Raw genomic sequence first — 21,850 nt, forward strand, 5'->3', positions numbered from 1 at the left:
AGAAAAACATAAAATCAAATTAATGTCCTATAAATTGTATTATTTCATTTCAAATTGTTGTCCAAAATTCAATCATATAGTGTAACAAACCAAAATTTTAAAAAATTAAATTTCTTTTTATTTTTCATCGTTTTTAATAGTTTCATAAACGATTTTATCAAAATTTTGAATAAGCGAGGTGAGTTATGAAGAATACGAGGTGAGTTTCAGTTTTAATTCAAATTGTCAAAAAATTTGAATATCCTTACAGATTTGATTCAAAATTGTTGAAAAATTGAGTTTGAAATTATTCTCCTAGTTCATTAAAGATTCTTTTAATTTGATTCAAAATTAATTAAAATTTTGAGAAGACATACACCATGAATATCCTTTCAATTTATATTGATAAGTGTTGTATTTCTACTAGATATATTAAATAAGAAAGTATTGCACATTTAATTTTACATAATTTTAGATTGATATAATATTGTTTGATAACTATCAAATATATTTAGTATAAATTCGAATTAGTGTACCATAACTAGAAAATTAGCGCATGATACATTATTATTTATTCATATTATTTTGTTTGAGAAATACTATATTTTAAAATTTTTAAAAATACATTATACATGTAATTGTCCAAAAATAGCTTCTTCTTTTTTATGTGTTGCATAACACAAAGTTTATGTATCACTTACATTTATACGAAACATGAGCAACACTAATCGTAGATTCAAAAACATTAGAGTTATGTATCAATACCTTAAATATGAACATTATACATTGTATAAAACAAAGATTAGTGTAGCAGTAATGTATCAGATCAATGAAAGTACTGACAAAGACTAATTTAAGACTAAAAAAAAATACATTAACAATCTATATCTTTGATAGTGATGGTGTGCAATGGCAGATCCAACTATTTTCTTCTTCTTTTGGACGTTTTTAAATAGTATATACATTAAAAGAAAATAAATATTTTCAAGAAAAAAATTCAACAATGATATGGTTAACTAAAATTGCAAAGGTTCAATAATATTTCAATGGGGGCACGGGTGGAGGTAATTTTTTTTAAGATGAAAAAAATATAAAAAATATTATAAAAAAAGATCGGAAATTGAAGTGATGGAACTAAATATACCTCTTGAATTACTTGAAATCATTAATGGAAAATAGAAAATATTTTAAATTCAAAAATAGATTATGTGATGTAATTATTGAGATGTTTATAGCGTGAAAAAAGGAAGGAAAATCATTGATATGTAATTTTAAATTTAATGTATCGAGAAAAAGGGAATGATGGAAGGAAAAGAAGGGATATTTGATATTTTTTAAATGGTTGAGAAAATAAGAAAATATGATAACAAATGATGTGTAGTTGAGTAATTTTTTCCTAATAATAATAATAATGATTGCAAAAATTACTTATCTACAAGTCCTTATTAACCGTGTTTTTTTTTATTCTTTACCATTTTAAAATATTATAATAATTTCTCTTTCTCCTCAGAAACTCCATTCATCCGAATACATAGCTTCTCAACTCACAAATGTCATTTCTCTCTTCCTGCTTTCACTCCATCAATATATTCTTATTTTCACTTCCTTAATCTCAATAATTACTGACTTCGTTACAATTTTGAATTTCATTTTTCTCTCTCCACTCAATCGATTTATAATTTCCGAGTAATAATTTTTTTTCTTCACCAACTTGTAGTTCTATATTTTTTTCTGGCCTTTTTATTTTTATTTTATGTCTTCAATGTCCAGATACTTATAGACGATGCTCCTTATTTTAGTGTTGAAATTACCTGGTTATCACCTAATATTGATTGTGTTTATGATTCTTACAATTATTATTGGATTGAAAATAAAGCGAAACGATTTCCTAATCCATTATCAATGGCGAATCATAATTTTGAGAAGTAGAAGTCGATGAAGGATGTACATTCATTTTCTAAAGTGACTGTGACCCCCCCCCCCCCACCCACACACACACACTAAACAATGTAGAAAAGTTAGATCTACAAAATCTCTCCTTACGGTACATTTTTTTTTAAAAAAAATATTATTGTTCATCATTTTGTGATACAAAAAATGGAGAAAAGTAAAACATGTTGCTAAATACCGTTCTCCATCCGACGTTCATATTTTTAATGTATCTAGTTGATTTTGATTCATAAATTTATGTATAATGAAACAAAGAACTTGAAACAAGTTAAAAAATGAAATAGTCATTTTTGAAAAGAATATAATAATCTGGAAATTGAAAAAATGCTTAAGTACCCTCAACCTATGCTCGAAATCTCACTGACACATTTATACTATACTAATTAAGGTCTTATTACCCCCCTTAACATATTTTATAAATAATTTTCTAACCATTTTTCAACCTACGTGGCACTATTTTCTAGGCTTTACATAGACCAAAAAGGGGTAAAACAAATCTTGTATGATAGGCATTGTCATTCTTTTATCAAAAAGTTTGAACTTGGTGAGGCTAATCTCTTTGGACTAGACTTGCTACAAGAAACTTCGGACAAGGTCTAGCAAATCGGACCGGGGATGCTCACAGTTTGAATAAGATAAAAGTCTTATGGGGATCAGAAAGAAAATATTTAGGGGTTGTTTGGTACAAAGATTAGTAACATTGTGCTTAGTAATGCAAGTAATGCAGGAATTAGTAGTGCAGAATCAACAATGAATGACTTATTTTATGTTAAGTGTTTGGTTCATTGTTTGCTATCTTATCTTGTGTTTGGATCAAAACTCTACAAAAAGTTTCTTTTACCTTTTATTTGCACTGTGAGCATCCTCAAGTTAGCTCGTTGCTAACATCCTTTTATTTTAGAACTCTTAGAGTAGTGACATTAATCCTTTTTATTAATGTAATGAGTATTATTCCTTTTCTCTAAAATACCTATATGAATTGCTTGGAACACTAGCTCCTAAGCACTGTTCATGATCCTAAATTTGATTGTGACAATACAAGGAAATAAATTTGTATAAATGAGAATTCCACCAAACTAAAGGGTATATTTGCTCCACTGATAATTCAGACGCAACAAAAAATCTGCAAAATAAACGGAGACAATAAATACAAGAAAAAGTTCACACTAAAAGTTGAAAGGTAGTTATTACAAAATCCTCCACAGACCATAGGACAAAAACAAATCAAATTTATAATGGTTCAATATCTATTTCTCATTGTTCTAAAGCTTTACTTCTATAAGATCATCAGAATCTTGTATTGCACTGTTATCATTATATTGTTCATCATTATGTTCCTCAGCTTCATCAACTAGCTATGCCTGGCCTTTTCATTCCTTTTTTTTCATCAACATATCTTTTTATTTCTTCCCTTACAACATCATGGAATTGTTCACATGGTGAGACGTCCCTTCAAGTTAAACTTTTTTACCAAAGGTTACACTCAACCTGCTCCTTTCCTATATTTCCAACCCGGATCACCAGTTTTTTAATCGCTGTTAAGGATCAAAGAAACACAATCAACTGAAGAATACAATACTGTGAAAGTACATGGAATAAAAGTAAGAATGAGATATGTGACCTTCAACTTGGGTTTGTGCTGATACTTCTTTTTGGTTGCGCTATTAGTTGGTTCCAACTGGAACGTAGACCCCTCACCGTCATTCAATATCTTTGTGTGCTCATTTCCTCCACTAGTTCCAGAGATCACTGGAGAAGATTCATCATCATAAAGTGGAAGATTCTCTACGATATGTCTGCAGTAAGAAAGGCAGATTGAAATAAATATTTAACACATGTATTGGTTAACTCTATCAACCAAGGCTTGGACACATGAAAAGGCATCACCTATTTTTGTTGTCTCCACTAGGATATGAACCCGAAACATCATAGAAATTCCTCACTTCATTAACTATTACATGTTTCTTACAAGGAGTAAAACGAAAGGATAGCTACTATATATGAAACATAATATCACTATAGTTAATTATAGAGCAGTGAGGAGCAAGACAATTCCATATGATAGCATTTAAGCTTTCCCATTCCTATGATCCTGGACGTGGTGCTGTCAAATGAACCTGACTATTGGTTTGACCAATCAATCGTCGGCAAGTCAAGTAAGGGAACTTCAGTTCATTTTGTCCTGAATTATTATTTTCGGCCTATCTATTAATTGACAGACAAAAGAAGTGGGAGTAAGAATAAGGGAGGAGCAACTCTTCTCATACTTTGGCTTATGAGAAGATCTATTACTAAGCCGTTGCCTGTCACATTTATATATCTCACTGAGGTTGTCATGGAATCAGTAATCAAGTAAAATGAACAATTATTACCTGTTATTCCCTTCTTCCAAGACAGTGCTACACTCCTGAGCCAACTGCCAAGATAAAAAAAAGGGGAAAAAAGAATAAGAAATGGGATTGACAGACTCATATCGAATTTAGAAGCATCTATCATAAAACATTAATCTGTTTATTGTCTAATTCTGGAAAAAAGGAACAAGTGAAATGTCTCTATAAAGCACATTCTAGATATAACAATTCACACGAAAGTTAAGTTACCCTAGATCCTTGAGATTTGGCACCCAAAAAAAGAGAACAGTTTGCAGCTCCACACAGACAATGAACAGGTGCACCACCATACCACTCAAAGTTATAGTTATATGAAAGCTCCATTCCAACGGATATATCTCTCTTTGCAAATATTCCTACCCTTGTTTCCCCTAACACTATCCATTTCCTTGTTTCACAATTTGGTTGGCTGAAAAATTCAGGAACACATTGTGTCGTCAGTACTATCAATCAACATCAGTTAACGGACTTAATTCACTTTTCACCATTTCAATAACTGAAATTTCATAACTCACCATGAATGATTAATGAATCTTGCTAGACTTCCCTTCTTGGTAGCATCAATGAAATAATTCGCGTTCAGTGACATGATGTATGCGTCCTTGATTTCTGCACAAATCATATGAAATTATATAGTAGTGATCGATCTGTAGATGCATTGATAACTATCTCTATTGTCAATAACTTACTATGAGCTTCATAAGCCAGACACCTTTTCTTTGCTGCTTCAGATGATAGCACTTCTCCACAGTATTCCATGATGAACTGTCCAGCCTAACAATGTAAACAGAGAGGAAGAATTGGTTGATAATCGATAGAAAATAGTAATTAAGAATATTTAAGAGAAAATAGTTACTTCTCAAAGGCTTCCGATAAATTCAAGAGAAAATAGTAATTACGAATAAGTAATAACTTGGCTGCTTCAGTAGAATTACCTTTATATTCTCATCAGCTGAAAGACCCCAACCACGCCCTTCAGTCCTGAACAACTTAGATTTTGCATATTCACATTTCTGGAATCTCTGTGGCAGCAAGCAAAACACTTCAAAACATGGCATTGAGTAGAATCTCTCATTATTAGATGAAATCATAAATTTAAGTGAAGAAAGATTTTCAACAGTGGAAGAACTAAATGACAAGCAACAATATTTCATTATTTTCATTTACAATGGAATAACTGGATGGGAACCTCAGAGAAATGGTAAAATTGTCTAGGTCACAGGTTCCAGCCATTGCAGCAGCCACTAAAGCTAGCATCTACATCACACCTCTTGGGGTGCGTCCCTTCTACGAACCCAACTAATGTCGGATGCTTTTTATACCGGGATGTCCTTCACTACTGCTCGGAACAACCCACATTCAATCAAACAGAGATACCCAGCTCCTCAGCTGATCTGCTAGATTTTCACCTTGAGATCTAATGGTTCTTAATACACTTCATTGCTACTAGGACGCACCCTCAATGTTCTATTAAGGATATTGCATACAACAATTTGAACAATTAACCCTATATGTATTAGACAAATCTAGATGCATTACAACTATAACAGTCAAGGTAAAGATCGTATGCTCCACTCTTACAACACTAATACCTGACTTTTAGAATATTTTGGTAACATAGAGACTTGACTTAACAGATATACTAGCGTGACAGTACACATTGGTTACGTAAGTTCTCATGTTAGACTTTGTCAGAACAGTTTTGTAGTACGAAATTTGCCCGAGTGAGCAAGATTGATCCCATGAAAGGTGAAAGAAGAGAAACAACCAATGGACATATAAAGAAATAGATGCTGGAAGCAGTTTGTCATAGGCCTCAAATATGATGATTCATCTCAATAGGATGGAACTGGAAAAAACAAACATGATGGGGATGCTAAGACAAAGGTTGATTTATAACAGACTTGTTAGAAAAGAAAAAAAATTCGAGCAGAAGATTAGCTACTTCAATCCATTTATAAGTTCCTTATGCCAGATTGATATGACGATCGTGAAGTCTTAGAGGCTTATAGGGAGGAAATTATTAGAATAATAGTCAGAATTCTACATGGGTATGAGGAAGAGTTCCATGACGCGCATTGGAAAAGATAGCATTAGGAGACTGATAAAGAATAAAACTGCAGAAGTAAAAGCATAGAAACTCCGCAAGACAAGAAATTAGATAAAGCTCCGTCACATGAAATATATGAGGAATATCATGTGGAATAGTTTGCACCCATGCACACCGTGCACAGAGGAGATAATTTGACCTTTTGAGGATAACTTGGTTGAATAGTTGAAGGACATAAAATCTTTTCTCACAATTCACATCCTTTTCTTTTTGTCTCTCTCTTTCTTTTTTCGCTTTTGTCGATAGTCTTCTAGTTCTTTTTTTTCAATAATTAAGAGCCAACTAGTAAAGCAAAGTTTTTGGAGTTGGAATTCGATATCAAGATGTTGAACAAAGGAAAGAACAACTAGTGCACCCTTTCGACTTCTATAGAAGTACTTTTGTTGGGTTTTAAAAGATGTGAACGGAAAATGAAGAGTTGCGACTTTTATGAAGAGTTGCGACTTTGATGAGAAGTTGCGACTTTTATGAAAAATTGTGACTTTTAGGAAAAGTTGTGATTTTTATGAAAAGTTGTGACTTTTATGAATGATGGTGACCTTGCCAAAAGATTGTGACCTTTTCTAGTAAAGCACAATAAGAACCATTTCACAGTATCCTTTGTATTCTATAAATTTAAGGATTTCCTCTCATTTTAAGAACATAATTTTCTTGACTTCTTGTACTACTACTAAATCTAGTATTTTAAGTGTACTTTACTGCCGTTGAGTAGTTCGATAGCATCGTGGTTTTATGATCCATATACTGCTGAATAAGATCGTTCTATCCTGGGAGGATATATTCCATAAACCTCGTGTTCTTGAGGAGAATAATTTCCTTAAGGGGACACTCTGCATTCAGAGGACTCAATTTTCTTCTTTAAGAAAAAATATTTTCTATATTGTTTCATAATTTTTTTGTTCTATTTTCTCTACTAGTTTAATTTTCTAGTTTTGAAAATACTCTTTAAAATTTGTTGTTTCTTATCAAGTTCTTCAAAGTTTTTTTTTCTAAGTATCTTAGGAATACAAGATGAACAACTCTAAGTATCCTAGGAATACAAGAAGCAACGAACAACAATCTTACGTAAATATTATATTGTTGGCAGTTCTTGTATTTTGTTGATTGAGGGAAACATATCATAGAAGTAGACGATTAATGTATTACTTCTCGAGAATTTTGTGCTTTGTTTTGGAAGGTCAATGTGAAAATGTACTAGAATAATTTTTGGTATTTCAATTAAAGATTACAGCAGGTAACTTTCTTATTATTTATCTAAGGAGAAAAATAGTTTCTAAAAGTTATCAGTTTTGATATTTATCATGAATGTCTTTGGAAAAATATCTGCAAACCATATTTGAATGAAATTTTATTGATAAAAAGTATTGTCATTAAAATTTGCAGAATGAGAGATGCACATTTTTATTTGATAAAATACGATGTCAAAATGTTATAGTTGGAAAGTTATTTGAAAAGAAAATTATATTCATGTGATAATCTATAAATAAATTCAATTCTGTTTGAAGACTAAAAAATACTTTTGTAATTTTGTACTGCATATGAAATTTGATTGTGTATGAAGACTAAAAACTTTTGTAGTTTTCTACTATTGATAAATTAGACTATGCAATTGATCTGAAGAATATCAAAACTTCACATAATAAGTTAATGTTGTACTTTTGATTTTCTATAAACTTCACCGTTAGAGAGAAACAAATTGAACAAACATGACATTGAGTAGAATCTCCCATTAGTCATTGACACAGTCTCTTCCATGAAGTGGATGAAAAGATAAATTTAAGTGAAGAAAGATTTTTAACATGGAAAGAACTAAATGACTTACAATGAAATAAATGAAGGGGAACCTTGGACAAACGGTAAAATTGTCTCCGTGTAGGTAGATTCTAGCCATGGAAGCAGTTACTAATGCTAGCATCTACATCACACCTCTTGGGTGCGTCCCTTCTACAAACCCAGCTAACTTGGGATGCTTTGTACATCGGGGTACCCTTTAAGTTATAAAGGAATAACATGGAGAAATTATGCCAAATATCAACTGCTCGGAATGAACCATGTTCAATCAAACAGATATACCCAGCTCCACAGCTGATCTACTAGATTTTTACCTCGAGATCTAATGGTTCTCAATACACTTCGTCGCCACTAGACCACACCCTCAATGTAATATTAAAGGATATTGCATATAATAATTTGAAAAATTAGCCCTATACGTATACGAAAAATCTAGATTCATTATAATTATCACAACCAAGGTAAAGGTCGTATGCTGCAATATTACCACACAAATACCTGACTTTTTTAGTATTTTTCGCGAACATAGAGACTTGACTTGACATATTAATTAGCTTGAAGTAACTACAAAAATCAATTAATATGAAATATTGACTTGAAATATGAAATAATGTGACATTATACATTTTCCACGGTAGACGTGCAAGATGATGTAGTGCTCATGTTAGACTTTGTTAGAACAGTTTTGCAGTATGGAATCGGCCCAAGTGAGAAATACCGATCCCATGAAAGGAGAAAGAAGAAAAGCAAACAATGGACGCATAAAGAAATAGTTGCAGGAAGCAGTTTGTCATAGGCCTCCAATCTGATGATTCATCTCAAGAGGGTGGGGAAAAAACAAACCTTCTAAGACAAAGGTTGACTGATATAATGAAAGAACAATTGGTACGCCTTTCGACTTCTGTAGAAGTGATTTCTAGTTCCAAGTAAGTATTCTATAAAATCTTGTACAAATTTTTTAAGTTGATAAAGTATAAATATAATTCATCAAGAGTTCATATTAACAACAACGACAATCTATAAATTAGTGAGACTTGGCCTTTTTAGAAGGTAAAAGTTGTATTAAAATAACACTAGGAAAGGTAATGGTGTGACATGAAATTTGTTAACTTAGAATAAAGGTTCGAAACGTAAAACTGTTTTTCTCCTTTTCTCAACATAAAACTGTAACACAAATTTGATGCACTACCAACAAAAAATCCATCATAGGTTCAAAAAATAAATAACCAAATCATCTAATATACCTGATTCCAGCAATTTTCACCACACTAATAGTATCCTTGTGTGCACTCACTATTGGTATGTATATTTAAGCATCTTTCACCACAAGCAGTTTCATGATCATTGACACTATATTTTCATTCACAAACAGTGACATCCTCTATTTTAAGTTTCTTATGTATGTATGACATTAGAATATTCAAATTAAAATTGACTAACTAAAGCCAAGAATAGTAATAATCGAAAACTATTAAACTCCAAATCAATGCACACATCTTTTAGGGTAAACGTTCTCTCTCTCCCTTATTTTTGGTGATTATTTTGAGATTTAAGTTAAGAAATCAGAAGCGTCAATCATGGAAGCCAAAAAGCTATAAACCACATAATGAAGAAGTAGCTAGGTCAGAAAATTTTCCTATAGAACAAAGAAAAAGATGAACATAAGAATTATAAAAAATATTAGTTTCAGCCCACAAAAAACTTTGACCAATAATCATAATATAGATTTCAAATTTCTTATTTAAATCATTTTATTGCCAGTGAAATTATATCGCATGACATCCTAGGCAAATCATGGAATAAGGTACACTAGTTAAAGTTTAATTTCTTCAAATAATCAAACTAGCATTTTAAATTGTGAGTATAATATGTATACCATCCAAGTGATTCAGAAGTCTAAGAAAAAAGTGTATGAAAATAAGCTTATGTTTAAGGATTATCAAAAGAAAGAATGCAATTAATTGGTGGTACTAGCAATTATACATGAAGACACAAGTGTGCTTCTTTCCCCTTCTTCCTTACCTTGGCAAGTCTTTGCGAAATAGCTCCGATGAGAAGAAAAAAAAAGGCGTTAAGAGACCCTCCTGAACAAACCCAAGACATTCTAAGATCCTTTTTCAAACCTACTCCCATTTTGATTTTTAATGAATAACTAAACGGCTCGAATGTATGGTCCCTCTGTCACCCCCAAAATTGTAGTTCTTCGTATGTGATGATGCATTGTTAGGTGCTCAATTTTATTTTCCCATTGAGGCCAAACCTAACTATGTGCTCGAGATATAGTTGTTCGTACACTAGTAAGGGATGTACAAATTCTCAAGATGAGAGGTCGTGTTGGTCCCCAACGGATTCCACGAGTGTATCAAAAGTTGGATATACACTAGATATCACCCGAATCACCGCATCTATCTTCTTGAGGAGAAATATGGTTTCAGACCCCATTTAGAACAGGAGGAGTACGCCACACTAATGTGTCTTGGATGATCAATATCATAGGGTCAGGCGTCAATGAGCACATTGAACTATCCATGTGAGATCCTTTACAAACTAGGCACAACGACATAATTATCAGAGGAACACTCTACCACAGAGCTAATATCCCATCATGCAAGCCTCCCGTTGGGGGGCCACAATGCCAAAAGAGAGAGAAACCCCATCCATCTCTTTCATTTTTTTGCCCCCATATCACCACATGGGGGTAACATAGGGACGTAAATAAGGGGGTCCTATAAACTTGTTCTAACCATGGATAATAAGCTCACAAGCTTAGTTTTACTTCACTATTGAGAAAGAAAAGAAGACTTCCATCTCCAAGTTTAACTTAGACGTAGCTCTCTTCTTTTCTTTTGGGGGGGGGGAGGGGGTGTGAAACAGTGTTAAACAAAAATAACCAAAAAACATTAGCTCTCCCTGAGAAGGAGCTAGTAGCACCTTCCTAAATGATTACTTTGTTATGACTTCACTCCAATAACTAGCACATCTTTCTGCACCTCTCTCCTTGCGATTGAGATAACGACTTCATGCATTAACCGCTCCCATGGTGTGGTGGGCGGTGTGTACAAGGTCTAGTAACGAATTCATCATCGTAGGGATGATCGATGATTACGAGCGATTACATCTTCATGCAGACGAGTTGAAGCCTACAATCTTAATTGAGGAAGGGTTTTAGGGGTTAGATCACCCTCGCGGGATGCGACCGTTTGTCCGAACTATTGTAGCACGTGTGTCACCTAAGGGATAAGGGGAATCATCACTTGAAGTTATCCTCGCCTTCTCTGGCTTATAACCGACAGTCTTTTCAGGGTTCCAAACTTAACGATTGAAACTAAACATGAGGATGGAACTCATTGTGGGACTTAACCCCACTTTACAGCATGAGCTGACGACAGTCATGCACCTCCTATGTCCACATTCCGGAAGGAACCCCACTCGTTAAAGAGGATTTTCAGCATTTCAAGCCTTGACAAGATTCTTCACTTTGAATCAAATTTAACCACATGCTCCACCTCTTGTGTGGGGACCCATCAATTTCTTTGAGTTTCATTCTTGTGAACATACTTTCCAGGTGGAAAATGTAACGCGTTAGATATAGCACTACATGGATTGATACGCACAAAACCTAGTATCCATCGTATACGACTAGGATTATTGGGTTTATCTAATCCCATTCTCTCCTCTAACTTTAGTCTCTCAATGTCGACCCAACATAATACTTTCGCCGTTGGTCTTCTTTCCGATGTCTAGCCATTTATTCGCTCCATCGAATATTCCTCTACCCCTAGTATACTCCAACTTGATAATTTCCACTGTCTGTCTAGGGTTAAGCCTTGGGATTTTACGGCCGACTTAAAAAGCGACATGCAGATGCTTTACGCCCATTAACTCTAGAAAATGCTTGCATCTTCTATATTACCTTGTCTGATGGTATAGATTTAGTCGATGCTTATTCCCTAGATACCTTTATTGCTTCTTCTCCGAGAAAAGAAGTTCATAACCTGTGGGCCTTCTACCTCCACGTGGTTGCAGAAAATTCCCCACTGCTTCTTCCCGTAGGAGTCTTAGTCGTGTCTCAGTCCTAGTGGGGCTGATCATCCTTTCGGACCAGCTACTAATCATCAAATTAGCAAGCTATTTCCTCACTAACTAGCTAATCAAACGCGATCCCTTCCTCGCGCAGATTCCTCCTTTTTATCCTCAGACTACAGGGTATTAGTAGACTTTTCCAATCATTGGGCCAAGGAAAAATACAAGTACAAAGAGACACTTCGTACTTGGGATTTTCCTTGGACCAACAAGGAAACATGTGGATGAAACACAAGAGACAGTCCATACTTGTGCTTTTTCTTGTCCCTACATGAGACACTTCAAACATGTGTTTTTCCTTGGCCTAACATGAAAACCTGCGAGTGAAACACAAGAGAGACTTTGTACTTGTGCTTTTCCTACAACTCATCTCAAGGTTATCTCTCATCATTCTATTTACGAAAACCATTTCTACTTTCCCTACCTAACTATATATGCTACTATTTGTAGGAGAAGTGGGCCAACAAACTTTACACTATATCTGTTTGTTATGGGTCAACTGTTTCTTGAGGCACTTAAGTAATTTCTGGGAATTTTTCATCTTAATTGAGTGAATGGATGAAGAGATGGCTCTTTATTTTTTTTGGAGATTTATATCCCTAAATTCCATTTAATTTGTTCTTATGTCAAAGATGTTTTACATGGAAACTCATCATGAGGTTAATTTATTTGTTTGTCACAGCTTGAAAAATAACTACATCAGAGGCGAAAAACTGCAATTTAACATTTTGAAACGTAAACAATTTTATAAAACTTTCATGTCCGGAGTCGAGTATCGTGGAATGACTTTTAAGGATTTATTCAGGTTGAACCCAATATATTAAATGTTAGTGCAATTGATTGATTTACTGTTTCCCTGTATCATATATAGTTCAAATTATGATATATTATGTTAGACTAGTTATTAGGCTAAGATTACGAAGTCACAAGCTTTCCTAACCCCACATTCTAGCCTTTTAAGCATACCATAAAAAAAAACAATGAATAACAAAAAACCAAAGATCGAGAAGAAACGCTCCCGAAAGAAAGAGAAAAATCAAAATCACATGTGCTGTACGAGGGCGTTTCAAAAGCCAATTTTTGTGCGATTTTACTTTTTGATTTCAGATTTTGAAAATACACACATTTTTGCATTTTATCTGTCAAGATACATATTGAAGAGTTAGATATGGACTTATCTTAATTTTTATAGTTAACATTTTTGTTAGTTGAGAGATTATTTTTCTATTTTACTGTTTGAAGTCTCGGTGACATTTCTCAAGGATAAAATGGAAAAAGTTTAAACAGATTATATCTAACCCTTATAGTTTGTGTATGATGTAATTGTGCATTCCAAATATGCTCTAGTTCACACCCTTACCATTATTTGAGGCATTAACTTTGACTTAGAATTTTTTAAGACCTTGAGGAATTATGGTCTTCTGTTGTGTACTTATGGTTAGTTTGTATTTATTTACAATATATACACATCTTGGAAAGTGAATTCATCACTTTTTATAGGTGATATTGAGTCAACACAAGTCTAGATTACTGTACTTTGTTCTTGCTAGAGTAACGAAATAGTTGGATGGTCGGTTAGATTGATATTTTGTGAAAAAATGCCACTCTGATCTCTATATTTGTTTAGAATGTTTCCTATTTTATTGGGGTATGATTAAATGCTGCTTCAGAATTAGAGGTTTATCTATCATATATGCTAAGGAACTGGAATTTGTGTTTGATTGTTTAGAGAATAGCATAAGAAAGTATAATTAGGAAACTTTCTGTAGCCAAAGATCGTTAACTAAGATCGGAAGATTTAACTAAATAAGGGGAAGCTAGAAAGGAGAACTTGTTTATGGAAGAATACTATTTTATTAGGTTTTTCTTGCCCTCTTGGTTTGCCTTGGTTAAATACAAATGACTATGGCCACCCCTATTAATACTAAAGTAGGCATGCTTCTAGAAGTTATTCTATAGTGATCTATAAGAAAAATCAAGATGGCCTTATCTTATAACTATCTAACAAGAATCTAGATTTTCTATAATTCACAATAAATATCTACTTCTCTAGAACGTCTGCACAATTCCCAGATACATCTAGTACTTAAGTTACTACTCTCCATAAATCTAGAAAGTTCTACTAAATATCTACAATTATTTATACCTTCAAAAAATCATATTTATTTTTCACACTCCCCATTAAAGTGATTTTTTGGAATCTACCCGACATTGTCATGGAGGATCTCAAAAGAAGCTTTGAGCAACATCATGGTGAAAATCTCGACAATTTCTTCCAGACTCCTCGTGTTGATTCAAATGATAAAGATTTTCCCTTATCGAATGATCCATGTAAATTATCTCCTTGTTGATTTCATGAACTCCCCCTTTCTCTTAGCTTCTCGACAACTATATTATCCAGAAAAATACTATCAATTTTTACTAAAGTCTCAACATCAACATTGAATCCACAGCCATATTCTTTTATCATCTCTTACGTAAATTTTTTGATATCATCAAAGCTTTCAAAAACCATATCGTTTGTCATTAAGACTTTAATATCATCTTCTTCCTCTATTGATCTCTACTTTCTCCATCTGCTTTAAAAATTTGCTCGAAGCCATTAATTTTCCTTGATATTGCAGATGATTGAGCAAATATTTATGCTTCAAATACATCCCCATCAATGCTTCTCTGTATATGTCGCCACTAGCACATGCAATTTCAAATATTGCCTTGTCAGGATTTTTTTTTCTATTTTTTCAATAGAGGATACCATATCACCACTTGGAATATCCTAAAAAGATTCTTGCTTAATGTCAACAATATAAGTTTCTTGCTTCTCCAAGTGATCGGATATATTATATTCTAAATCCTTTACCCAATCTCTTTCAAGATTGGTGGAAATCATGGTATCTATTGCTCGAGCCTCAACTACTAAATCTTTTCCACAATCTTCTCCTTCTTCGAAACCTTTTTGATCCATATTGTTCTACTTAGCTCTGCAATATTTCTTTATTTGCCCTACTTTGCCACAACGATAACATCTGATTTAGATACCTCACGAAATGAACAGATAGAAGATCGGGATAGCCGGGGTGACCTATTTCAAGATCATATGAGTCACCTCTTTATTTGCTTGGGAGGGATAACTTAGATAGGCCAGATACGATGGAAAGAGCCCATAAAAGAGATATCGGATGCCCTTTCCGATGCCTCCAATAATGGTTAGAGGACTCTTTCTTCTTTCCAGGCGATCATGAATCACTTGAGGATCTAAAGTGTGACATATCTCCTATTTTTCCTTTAAAATTCCTCTTGTTGGCTACAAGAGCATTTTCTTCTGCTTTGACAAATACACTAGGCAACTACTTGGCTAGTAATTCCTGTGTCGACAAAACAAAATTCAAATTCTTCCAAGGATAGCTGTTGAGACCATCCTTGAATCAACATCACAAATGGAATATATCAAGGTTTTAACCCACGAATGACTATTCTTATCATTGTGCTTCAGAAATACCCTCTTTCGGATTAAACAGAGATATTTTAGAACATAAGTTCTTAATCTTCAAAAGAATAATCGGAGATAGAAAGATTACCTTGAATGGTGTTAGCCAATTTATTCTCCAACATCTGCAGCCAAGCTTCATTCTTCTCATTGAAAAAACAATACAGGGTCCTCCGTATTTCATGAGATGATTTACACTTTATAATGTGATCAAATAAACCAGATGAGATTTTCCTCGTCAGAATGAACTCTGTCTTTGCATTAAACTGCTTCCACTTCTTGTAATTGCTACTACTATATACAGGTCTTTTATCAGGAGGACTTGTTTCATTCCCATTAACACCATCCAACAAATCCTATCCAATAATGTATGATTCCATACATATCTTCCATACCTTGTAATTGGATTGGTTTAACAACTCCACCCCAAGTCCATTAACACTACTACTAAAATCCATATAGACGAACCAGTTGAATCTACCTCTAACCCGATCTTGAAATAACACCCAAAAACCAACGTATGGTTATGGCTATGAAACTATGTAGAGAATAGCAAAAGAAAAGTGTAGTTATGAAACCTTCTGCTAGCCAAAAAATGGAAGATTCAACTAAAGAAGGGTCGGGATCTAGAAAGGAGAACTTGTTTATGGAAGAATACTCTTTTATTAGGTTGTTCTTCGTTTTCTTTGGTTATGACTATGGCCACCCCTATTTAGACTAAAATAGGGATGCTTCTAGAAGTCTATAATTGAACTTGATTTGTTGCAAGCATTTGTAGTATGTCACATTAGCACACCATCTAAATCTCATTTTTGATTCAAACTGCTTTGTAATGTTTTTCTTGAGCAGATGGTCTATTAGAAATAATCTTTCTACCTTGTAGGGGTAAAATTTATAAGACTAGAGCTGACATATCTTTTTAGTAAGTGTTGTAAGTTAGTTTATGACTCCCCCTTTAGTCATTGGGATACAGTTGTTTGTATTCTGCGTTATATAAAGTCAGCTCGTGTAAAGGACCACTCTTTGACAATGAAGGTTACAAGCATATCATTGGATATACAGATGTTAAATGGGCAAGAACACCATAAAATGGACATATTACATCTGAATATTGTGTATTGGTATAAGGTAATTTTGTGTCATGGAAAAGTAAGAAACAAAGTGTGGCTGCTCGACCTAGTGTAGAAGCAGAATAATAAGCACTGGTTGTAGCAACTTGTGAGTTAGTTTGGATCAAACAGTTGCTAAGAGAACTAAAAAATGAAGAAATTGATCGGATGGAACTTGTGTGTGATAATATAGAACACCATCAATATTTCATGAGAGGACTGAGCACATTGAGATTGATTGTCACTTTGTCAAAAAATGATAATCTCAAGACACATTGTTACAAAATTTGTGAAGTCAGGTAATCAACTTTCAAATTTCTTCACCAAGTCCCTCACAGTTAGAGATGGAGACTATGATATGTTCATGAAATGTTTTGAAGAGGATCTCACATCCACTAAATCGGACTATGAGGCTATTAGGTATCATGAAAAAGATATTCATTGATTGAATAACCCCTATGGATTCTTTGGACACAACAACCAAGCACAGCCTACCTCATAGGAACCCCTCCAATCACGGAGGAACCTCTAACATTACCATCAAAGTTTCCACAACCAATATTAAAAATTAAATAACCCTTACAAATAATGTTTCCAATGTTAAGCTTCGTACCATGGAATATTAGGGGAATGGGGTCTAACTATTCGTTCGAAAGATTACTCCTCTTAAAACAACAATTTTATTTTCCTTTCCCCTTCATACAAGAACCTTTGGTTGCTTGTGATAAAGTGGATAAATTTAGAAGGAAGTTTGGTTTTTATAAAGCCTACAATAATATTTCTAACAAAATTTGGATCCTTTAGTTGAATGACATTGAAGATGAGGTCATTCATTATTGGGAGAAACATGTTTTTCTCAAAGTTATTCATAATGTTGACCATAACTTTTCCTTTCAGTTATCTATGACAAATGCACAGAGCTGAGGCATTTTGGTATCTAGATTTCGATAGTGCTCCTAGACAAGATGAACTAAGTGGGTATTTTTATCAAATTACTTGGACCTAATTCAAAAATCCTCCACCTTTTTCCACTCGAGCTAGGCCTTGGGAGCATGAATCAAAGTATCTTTCTCAAAGGCAACACCATTACTAGAACTATTCTTCTTTCCCAAGAAATTATTAGGTATATTGGCACACTAGACTTAGCTCTGCCTTGTTCTTAGGCATTTTTGTATCTCTAAGCATTGATTGTACCTCATCCATAATTATATCTCCAACACTTCTTTTTATAGTGGTAAATGGAGGTCGTCATCATCTTTCCCCCTTCCTCTTCATTCTGAGCGTTAAATTGTTGTCTCACATGCTTAACAATCTGCATAATCACACTGCTTCCAAGAGTTTTTATATGTGCAATAGTAGTCCTAAAATTATTCATTGAACTTGTGCTGATAACACCATTATTTTTTGAGATGGTAGCAAGAGATCTATCAAACTAATCTCTAACATTGTGGATATGTATGAACAAATATCTGGTCAACAAATCAACAAGAACAAGAGTAGCTTCGTCCTGAAATCTAAATCCAAAAAAGTTCTGTTAATTCAAAGGCGGAGAAACGTATTTACTACCCCAACAATGAAGGGCATATCTCTATAAAGTTGGACATTGTTCTTACTAGTACTGGTGAATGGAATAGGAATTCTCTGCAAGTAGAGCTCCCGAATGATCTAAAGAACGATATCATCAACTTGTGGATTGTTCTAAAATACCTCACAAATGACAAAAGCTATTTGGTAAAACACCAATTCGGGTCACTTCACCCTCCACTCTTGTTGGGATATTATTATAAAGCAAAGAAACCACAACAATGCCACCAACAAGATTTGGAATAATAGCATTACATGTGATATGATTTCCTTACATGGAGAGATATTTATATCATGCTTCCTACTGATGAGAAAGTGTCTAAGTAGGGCATCAAAATTATCCTCGTATGACATTGTTGTGCTGCAAATAATGAGATCAATAACTTGGAAACAGTGAATCACCCATTCTGTTAGGGTGAACATGCTAGAAAAGTTTACAGGTGTGATATCCCAAGTCTACTGGGAGTGAGTATCACCCATAGGCCTCCTAAAATCCGCATCCTCAATTGGTGGAATACTGTTACAAAGAACCCTATTGCTAATTTTGGTATTCATTCTCTCCCCCAATAATTTGTTGGGAGAGATGGAGAGAGAAGCTCTAACGAATTCGATGCGATTAAGCCTTCTGTATACAGATCTAAAGCTAACATGTTTTTTAACATTGTAGAGTTTTGGAGAGATATAAACTACATTTTGGATGCCAAAATTCATCACCACAGAACCACTACCGACGTTAAGTGGATGAAGCCTCCTAATATGTCTATAAAACTTAACAGTTATGGTTCTTGCATTCAAGGTCATTGTGGTGGAGGTCGCCTGATCAGAAACTCATTGGTAAACCTCATGTTTGCTTACTGCATCAATTGGGACGTGGTACGAGAAACATCACCGAAATGGCAGCTCTTCTTTATGGCCTTAACTGGTGTGGTAATAGAGGCGTCTCTAATTTTTGGGTATAAACAGACCCCATGCTGTTAACTAAATGCATTAAAAGAGAATGAAACTCACTGTAGAAGATCAATGGTATGGTTAAAGATGCAAGGAAATCAATTGACATGGTTACCATATTAGTCATTGCTTTAGGGAGGCTAATAAATCTGCTGAAAAAATCGCCAACTTGAGTTATGACATTTTTAGGAGCTCTCTTCAACTCTTTTTTGTCCCTTTGAAAGAAAGTTATAGGTCTCTCTAATATGGATAGATGTGATTTCTCAACCTTTAGCACTAAATCAATGTAAACTGCCAATAGTATTTACGAGACCCCCTAAATTGTGTACACATGTTCAGGTATCTTTTTTTGATACCCCCCCCCCCTTTCTAATGATACTTAAGAACACTCCTACACTGTTATTACCCCATAAAAGCATGACATGAATTTTTGAGCTTATCATAAAAGTTCCAAAAGACCACTACTTTCACTCTTTCTCAACACATAATTGTACTACAAATTTGGTGCATTGTCCATAAAATTTGTTCTAAATTTAGAAATCGATAAGATTACTATCAAAATATAATAATAAATAGAAACAACATAGTAATGTTCGACTAGTTCGAGAACTATCTATTTTACCTGATTTCGGCAATTTTCACCACTTGGACAATATCCCGGTGTACATTCAATGTTTGTTAATAAATTCAAACATCTTCCTACACATCCACTATTAGGATCACCTGCATCATGCTTGCATTCACATATATCAATATCATCTTCTGTTAGTTTCTTATGCCTGTAAGACATAAGAAAATTGCAATTAAAAATACTACCTAAAGCCAAGATCAAAGATAATTGAAAACCATTCAACTCCAACTCAAAGTCAACTAATCATAGTACTCATCATTTAGGACAAAAATTTTCTGTGTTTTTTTCAATGATTTTTAGGATAGTTTGGAATTCCAAAATCTATAAGCTACATAATAAGTAGGACAAAAAAAACTATCTAAGGAATGAAACAAGAACTTATTTATCTTTCACAAAAATAAACAAATTTTTTGGGTCTCATCTTATACAACAAAGATGAGGAACGAAAAAATTAGTTTCAACTCACAAAAATTTCTTCCTTTTAAGCTTGACCAAATAATCCTAATCTGCAGTTCATATTTTTTCTTTACTTATTTTCTTGCTATCGAATTCATACTCCCACCACATCCTTGGGATAATATGAACAAATATACAATATTTATCGATGTTAAATTCTTTTTTTATAATTTGTTTTTTTAAAGATTTATCTAAGAAGTTAAGAAAATGGCAATAACCAATTTTTTTTAAAAAAAGATGGTAATGTTAACATAATATTGCAATGACAAATCTCTTTTGCATACTTACGGTATCTAGATCTTAGATACACAAACTAACCATTTCGATCATAATCAATACGTCATCCAAGTGGCACTCACAATTGTAGACAACGTAACAATAATTAAGAAGTACAAGCTACAAGTGTATGAAAATGAATTTCAAAGTTTAAGGATCATCATAAGATAAAATGAAATTAAATGGTAAGAAAATCATCATTAAAAGAAACAAAGAAAGAGTTTGAACTCACTTTCGGCATAAAAATTCATTTTGAGTTATATGCATAAATGGTGTTACTCCTTCAGGATGTTTGACCTTCAAAAAAAGTTAAGAATTTATCATTACTTGATGTAAATGGAATGTCATGTTGTAATGTGGAATTATGTATATAAGCAAAGGGTCTACATTTATTATAGAATCATTAACATTATTATACATCATTACTTAATGCTAATAGAATGACATATATTGTAATGCAAAATCACGTATATAAGAAAAGGATCTGCATTTATTATACGGTCATAAACATTATCATACAACATTATTTTAGTAAATATACAATCAAATATCATATATGATTACATACACCATGTCATCAATGTGTGCGTCCATGTTTTAATGGAAGGGTAGGTAAAATAACTAGATAAGAAAAGGCACAATTGAATGGAGAAACCGTAAAATCATCATTCCAAACCACCAGGATATTAAATAAGCCCACTTTTTTTATACATAAATTTTATTTATAAATACAATATTGCTAAGATGCTGCTAAAATAGTAGAACATGTATGACTATGAGTATAGCTCTTTGCAGCTGCAAGGAGTCAATATAGTCCAAAAGAGTGTCAAAAATGATTTAAATTTTTCATCGACATTTTTCAGTAAGCCCACGTTTGTTGAGAGGTAAAACCAGATTTTGGTGAGAAATATTAGTTATTGAGCAACTACAATTTTGAGCTTGTTAGTTATGAAGGGCAATACTAAGAGTAGTCTAGTCTAGACATCTGTTGACTCTAATTCACTTGTTTAAATAATTCTATACTATTTATAACACCAGAGTGTACTAAAGAATGAT

At 33.4% G+C, this 21,850-nt stretch overlaps 1 protein-coding gene across 1 annotated transcript; it reads right to left on the reverse strand.

The window, feature by feature from the left end:
• Positions 1-3,457: 3,457 nt before the first annotated feature.
• LOC101265474 (histone-lysine N-methyltransferase ASHH1-like) lies at positions 3,458-5,576 on the reverse strand. Its single transcript, XM_026033066.1, has 7 exons — positions 5,487-5,576; positions 5,255-5,341; positions 5,009-5,093; positions 4,835-4,928; positions 4,530-4,728; positions 4,302-4,336; positions 3,458-3,725 (listed from the first exon to the last, which is right to left on the reverse strand). Exons 1-7 carry the CDS (start codon positions 5,574-5,576, stop codon positions 3,458-3,460), a joined length of 858 nt encoding a protein of 285 aa, XP_025888851.1.
• Positions 5,577-21,850: the final 16,274 nt, after the last annotated feature.

Source organism: Solanum lycopersicum, chromosome 9, assembly GCF_036512215.1.
Source record: "Solanum lycopersicum chromosome 9, SLM_r2.1".
In the NCBI taxonomy this organism is placed as follows: Eukaryota; Viridiplantae; Streptophyta; class Magnoliopsida; order Solanales; family Solanaceae; genus Solanum; species Solanum lycopersicum.

Excerpts from the sequence above, each read along its gene's own strand:
- LOC101265474 (XM_026033066.1), bottom strand. The coding sequence starts at position 5,576 with ATGCTAGCTTTAGTGGCTGCTGCAATGGCTGGAACCTGTGACCTAGAC. Across the intron at positions 5,094-5,254 it reads CAGCTGATGAGAATATAAAG|GCTGGACAGTTCATCATGGA; the intron begins GTAATTCTACTG and ends TTACATTGTTAG. Across the intron at positions 4,929-5,008 it reads TCTGGCTTATGAAGCTCATA|AAATCAAGGACGCATACATC; the intron begins GTAAGTTATTGA and ends TGATTTGTGCAG.